Source organism: Cervus canadensis, chromosome 8, assembly GCF_019320065.1.
Source record: "Cervus canadensis isolate Bull #8, Minnesota chromosome 8, ASM1932006v1, whole genome shotgun sequence".
In the NCBI taxonomy this organism is placed as follows: domain Eukaryota; kingdom Metazoa; phylum Chordata; class Mammalia; order Artiodactyla; family Cervidae; genus Cervus; species Cervus canadensis.
Genome location: NC_057393.1, coordinates 77,995,905 through 78,001,513, shown reverse-complemented (window position 1 = coordinate 78,001,513; position 5,609 = coordinate 77,995,905). Strand labels below are relative to the sequence as shown.

The 5,609-nt window shown below is 40.5% G+C and overlaps 1 protein-coding gene across 1 annotated transcript; it reads right to left on the bottom strand.

Moving 5' to 3' along the window:
- Positions 1-3,546: 3,546 nt before the first annotated feature.
- Positions 3,547-4,382, bottom strand: LOC122446200 (integrin beta-1-binding protein 1-like). The gene has a single exon (XM_043476105.1). The coding sequence runs from the start codon at positions 4,215-4,217 to the stop codon at positions 3,708-3,710; it is 510 nt and encodes a 169-aa protein (XP_043332040.1). The 5' UTR covers positions 4,218-4,382; the 3' UTR covers positions 3,547-3,707.
- Between the last annotated feature and the right edge of the window lie 1,227 nt (positions 4,383-5,609).

Here is a 5,609-nt window from a genome sequence, read left to right as displayed (position 1 = left end):
ACCAGTTGGTCAATACTGAAATCAGACTGAGTATATTCTTTGCTGTCAAAGATGGAGAAGCTCTATACAGTCAGCAAAAACAAGACCAGGGGCTGAATGTGGCTCAGATCATGAACCCCTTACTGCCAAATTCAGACCTAAATTGAATTTAACTTACATTTCTTCTTAAATTGAAGAAAGTAGGGAAAATCACTAGGCCATTCAGGTATAACCTAAATCAAATCCCTTATGATTATACAGTAGAAGTGACAAACTGATTCAAGGGATTAAATCTGATAGATAGAGTGCCTGAAGAACTATGGATGGAGATGCGTAACACTGTATAGGAGGCAGTTATAAAAACCATCCCCAAGAAAAAGAAAAGCAAAAAGGCAAAATGATTGTCTAGGAGGCCTTACAAATCGCTGAGAAAAGAAAAGAAGAAGAAGGAAGAGGAGAAAAAGAAAGATATCCCCACCTGAATGCAGAGTTCCAAAGAATATCAAGGAGAGATAAGAAAGCCTTACTAAGTGAACAATGCAGAAAACCAGAAGAAAACAATAGAATGGGAAAGACTAGAGGTCTCCTTAAGAAAATTAGAGATACCAGGGGAATATTTCCTGCATTGATAGGCACAAAAAAAGAACAGAAATGGAATGGACTTAACAGAAGCAGAAGATATTAAGAGGTAGCAAGAATACACAGAAGAACTATATAAAAAAGATCTTCATGACCCAGATAACCACAATGGTGTGATCACTCACTAGAGCCAGCCATTGTGGAGTGTGCAGTTAAGCAGGCCTTAGTAAGCATCTCTACAAACAAAGCCAGTGGAGGTGATGGAATTCCAGCTGAGCTAATTTCAAATCCTAAAAGATGATGCTGTGAAAATGCTGCACTCAATATGCCAGCAAATTTGGAAAACACAAGCAGTGGCCACAGGACTGGAAAAGGTCAGTTTTCATTCCAATCCCAAAGAAAGGCAATGCCAAAGAATGTTCAAACTACCGCACAATTGCACTCATTTCACATGCTAGCAAGGTAATGCTCAAAATCATCCAAGCTAGGCTTCAACAGTACATGAACCAAGAACTTCCAGATGTACAAGCTGGATTTAGAAAAGGCAGAGAAACCAGAGATCAAATTGCCAACATTCATTGTATCATACAAAAAGCAAGAGAATTCCAGAAAAACATCTACTTCTGCTACATTGACTATGCTAAAGCCTTTGACTGTGTGGATCACAACCAACTGTGGAAAATTCTTCAAGAGATGGGGATACCAGACCACTTTAGCTGCCTCCTGAGAAACCTGTATGCAGGTTAAAGCAATAATTGGAAGTCTATGCAGACACACAAATAAGCATACCATATTTATGGAACCACAGAAGTTTAGTGTTGCTGCTGCTCAGATTTGCAGGAATATGTAAAGAAATGAGGCTAAAGAAGCAGATAAGAAAGGAATTAGGGTATTTTTAAGAAGTTAATCCAGCAAGTTTTTGGGAATTTTTTAAGCATTTTAATCAAGATGTTGGATTGTAAAGATCTCAAGTTTAAAATTATGACCCCTCTCCTCTGTGAAGAATTATTAGAAGAAAGCATGAGAGGCAGGGAGGCTAGTGAGGAGTCTAGGCGGGCCAGGAAACTGGTACCATGGGCTTAACTAACACAATGACTGTGAAGATGAAAAAGAAATGGTAAAATATATATACCTGAAGACAGGGACTTTGTTTTATTCATATCTATATCCCCAGTACTTAGAACAGGGTCTGGCATATAGTAGGCTATCAAGAGACATTTTTGAATGAATTAGTGAATAAGTGAGTTGATTAATGACATATCCTACATGAGAGATCAGAAATCTAAATTGGATTATCAAGGCAGAGATAGGTTAAAGTCAAGATTTACATACAGAGTGGAGATATGTTCTTGGGAAACTATGGAAGCAGAGGAAATCACTCAGAGTGCTTAGTGAAGAAATCCAAAAAAAAAAGATGCTTAGCTTTAACAAATCTGTCCATGATCACCAGTTATTGATCATGTCCTATGAGCTCTGGGTAAAGAACTTTAAATTAATTATGCTCATAGCACCACAAAAGGAAGCTCATTTTACATAAGGAGAAACATAGGTCTAGTGGTTTAAGAACTTGCCAAAGTCATACAGCTGGTGAGTGGCAGAGCAGGAACTAAACTGATTTGATGGACTCTGAGCCTGTGTTCCTGACTCTATGAGAGATCTAGAGTCTCTAGTACACTACTCATGTACCCCCACTGCCCTCCCCAGGCACAATTTGCACTTATTATTCAAGTTTCTTGGGAACAGTAAGTCACCTGAACTGCTCCTAGGACAAGACTCAGGTGCAGGCCCAGAGGTCTAGCACTCCTGCCAAGAATTCCTCATTCACCAAAAAAGGGAGAAACAATAAATTTGAAGGGACTAGGAAATGTATTTCAGAGATTTGGGAACAAGAGAGAAGAATGGATATAGGTCAGTGGATCTCAGCCCTGGCTGAACACAGAATCATGTGGGAAGCTTTCTAAAAATACCAATTCCCATCCCAGACCAATTAAATCAGAATCCAAAGGCAAGACAGAGTACTGATGTGCACCTAGTGTTGACAACCACTGACACAGGTAGAGGTAAGTTTAAGGTGGGAAAGGCAGGATATCTAGATGTCTTACAGTAGATGGCTTCTGCTTTCTCTGAGAAACTAGATTTCTAGGATACACGTCAAGGCTGAGTAGGTGAACTAAGGATATAATGCTTGAGGAGAAAGGCTGAACTTGAGAACAGCACTAGTGGCAAATGAAGGGGAGAGAGACCAAGACAAGATAGCTGTAAAATAGATCAATGTTGGCATTGAAAACTCTTTAACTTTGGGTGACCCCAATTTCACTTTGTGATCATCTTCAGGAGCACCTGTACATACGAGCAGAAAAGGGGTATGTTCAGGGTTGTCCAGGGATAGACATGTTAAGGAAGCAGAAGGGCCAAAAGAACCAGAACAATCGCTGAGGTGCTGCACTCCATAGTCTAGATTATAGCCCACGAGCCTAGACTGAGAAAAGTCTAATGAAACTGAATGAACCAAATGCTCAAATAAACGTTTTCTTTTGGAGTTATTGATATTTCTTTGTTATCATCATCATCTAACACTGATAATAGAAAATAGTTCCCTGCAGAACCACTGCTGGTTAGTTTTATCTAGTTATAGGATCCAGGACCTTCAAGTCCTTGGAGACAACATAATGAGATGTATTAAGGAAGTTTAGCCTGTATTGTACCAGAACCCACTGGCACTCCTGATACACTATCTCACTGGGGTCCAGTGCTCTTAAGTGGAGTTGCTTTTGATTGTCAACTTGCTATTGGCATGAATTCTGCTGTTTCCTGTGGTACGCATTTCTTTGATTATGCCCTCCAGTCACCACCAGACTATTTCACACTCAATTTTATTTTATTTTTTACTAGAAAAAAGCAAATGACTGGTATTTTATACACTGCATTTTCTTCAGAAAATCAAGAGCAAAAGATTGCCCATATTTCCGTAACAGTTCAACACTGCAGACTGGAAACAGAAACTATTGAGAAAACAGCTCAATTTGCACATGAAGCTTACTTCCCCCTTGCAGAATTCAAGGTTTCTCAGAAGTCAATACAGAGTCGAAAGCAGTGGATAAAATTTTGCAGATTGCTTGTGCTTGTTCCAGGCTGTTGCACTGGTAAACTCACAGGCTGTATTCTTGGTTGCTCGCATCTGTGGTCTTCAGAGCCAGTAAGCTCTTTCCTGCCCCAAGACCGTCGTGGTAACACACCATCCGGATGATTAAATACAGAGCGTGCCGATGCAGAACGTCATACTGATCTGATGTGGACACTTTTATACCGTACTTGGAAACTCCCATAATAAATTCTTCCTCCAGTGGAACGAAGGGCAACTTTCCATCTTGCTGAGCAACATCTATATAATTTATCAGGTCCAGTGGCCCTTTGAGACTTTTCCTCTCTGAGAGTTTCAGTTTCTCAATGGCACCAACATACTTTATTCGAAATTCTGCACAGGTGTCTAAATTGTTGTTGCTTTGTCCTGAGCTCTTGGTGGAATCGGTGTCAAGGCTTGCCACCGTGCTGGACCGTGAGAGCCCCCCACGGCTGGAATCTACAGACTTGCTCTTGGTACTGATTTTACTGCTCTGGGAATTACTGCTGCTGTGGCGCTTTTTGCCCTTCCGAAACATCTTCCACCATAGCTTGATCCACAGGCTCCTTGCAGAAGCTATTCTACCATCTTCAAAGGTTCCACAGACAGCAGTCTACAAAGATAGCTTCCTTTCACTCTGACATGGTCAGCTCTTGACAGAAAAACAGGGTACCTCCGCGCCGTCCGCGTTCAGGCGTCAGACACCCACTGCCCGGGCAGCCGGAAGAGCCGCGGAGGCTCTGCAGGTTCTCCACACTCAATTTTAGAATTACACCAGAGTATAACCCAGGCTTGTAGTTACTCAATTCAACAACTGTTTATTGAGCACATATTATGAGCCAAGTATTGTGGTTGGCTGTTTTATTAAGTGTTTCTCCTCGTTCAACAATTATTCCTTGGGCACCTTAAGGTAGGATACTTTGCAAGACTTTCAAAGCACACTCTCTCTCACACACACACACACACATACACACACACTTTCTCTCTCTCTCCTTATTCAGCACTGGCTCACCCTCCTGCCACTCAGAATCTATTATTTTATTCTAGCCATGTTTTTATCCCAGGTCTTGTAAGAATGTCCATCTCCGAAAGATCAACTCCTCCCAGTCAAGAGGTTTATGACCACTCAGATTTATGGTCAACATTGAAAGTTTTTTTCATCCCTTATTCCTTCGAAAATACCTCTTTTTTTCTTGACAATTTCTATGGAAGCTGTTATATTCTCAAGTGAACCAACCACACCCTTACCTCAGCCAGAACTGAGTAGAAATTGGAGATACAGGCACCTGAGTCAAGGTAGGTCAAAAAGCCCCTTCCCTATTTGGACTCAGAACCTGAGGGACTGTCAGACAATCCTTCCTCAAAAACTGAAATCACAAAGTGTAAAACATAGGGATTTTTCAACAGTTGTGTGGGGAAAGTTCACTTGAGGAGAAAGAGAATGACACTCAGGTGCAAGGAAAACCAGATATGGGAGCTGATGAAAGAACATTCTGGCAACATCAGGACCGAGGGCTTCTCCACTTGGAGGTCTTACTGGATCCCTGCCCTTTCCTTTTTCCTCATTATTCTACCCTTCTATTGGCAAATTTCACTTTTTGCTTAAGATAGCTCAAGATAGTTTATGAAAAGAATCCATCATTAGTATATATTTGTCTCCTACATATGCAGACCAGGAAATGAACCCAATGTTCATCCAGATCATGAACCTAATTTTACAGGTTAAAATTAAAAATAACAGTAATAAAAAAAAATAACAGTAATAGTTATTATTTAATAGACCCCTGCCATATGGTAGTATTTTAGATACATGATTTGTAATGCAATAGGCATCCAAGATACATGTTCTCACCTCCAGTTTATAGAGTTTACAGATGAGCAATTAAACCCAAGAGAGGTTCATTATCCATAAGTCATAAAGGAAATTTGG

Excerpts from the sequence above, each read along its gene's own strand:
- LOC122446200 (XM_043476105.1), bottom strand. The coding sequence starts at position 4,217 with ATGTTTCGGAAGGGCAAAAAGCGCCACAGCAGCAGTAATTCCCAGAGC.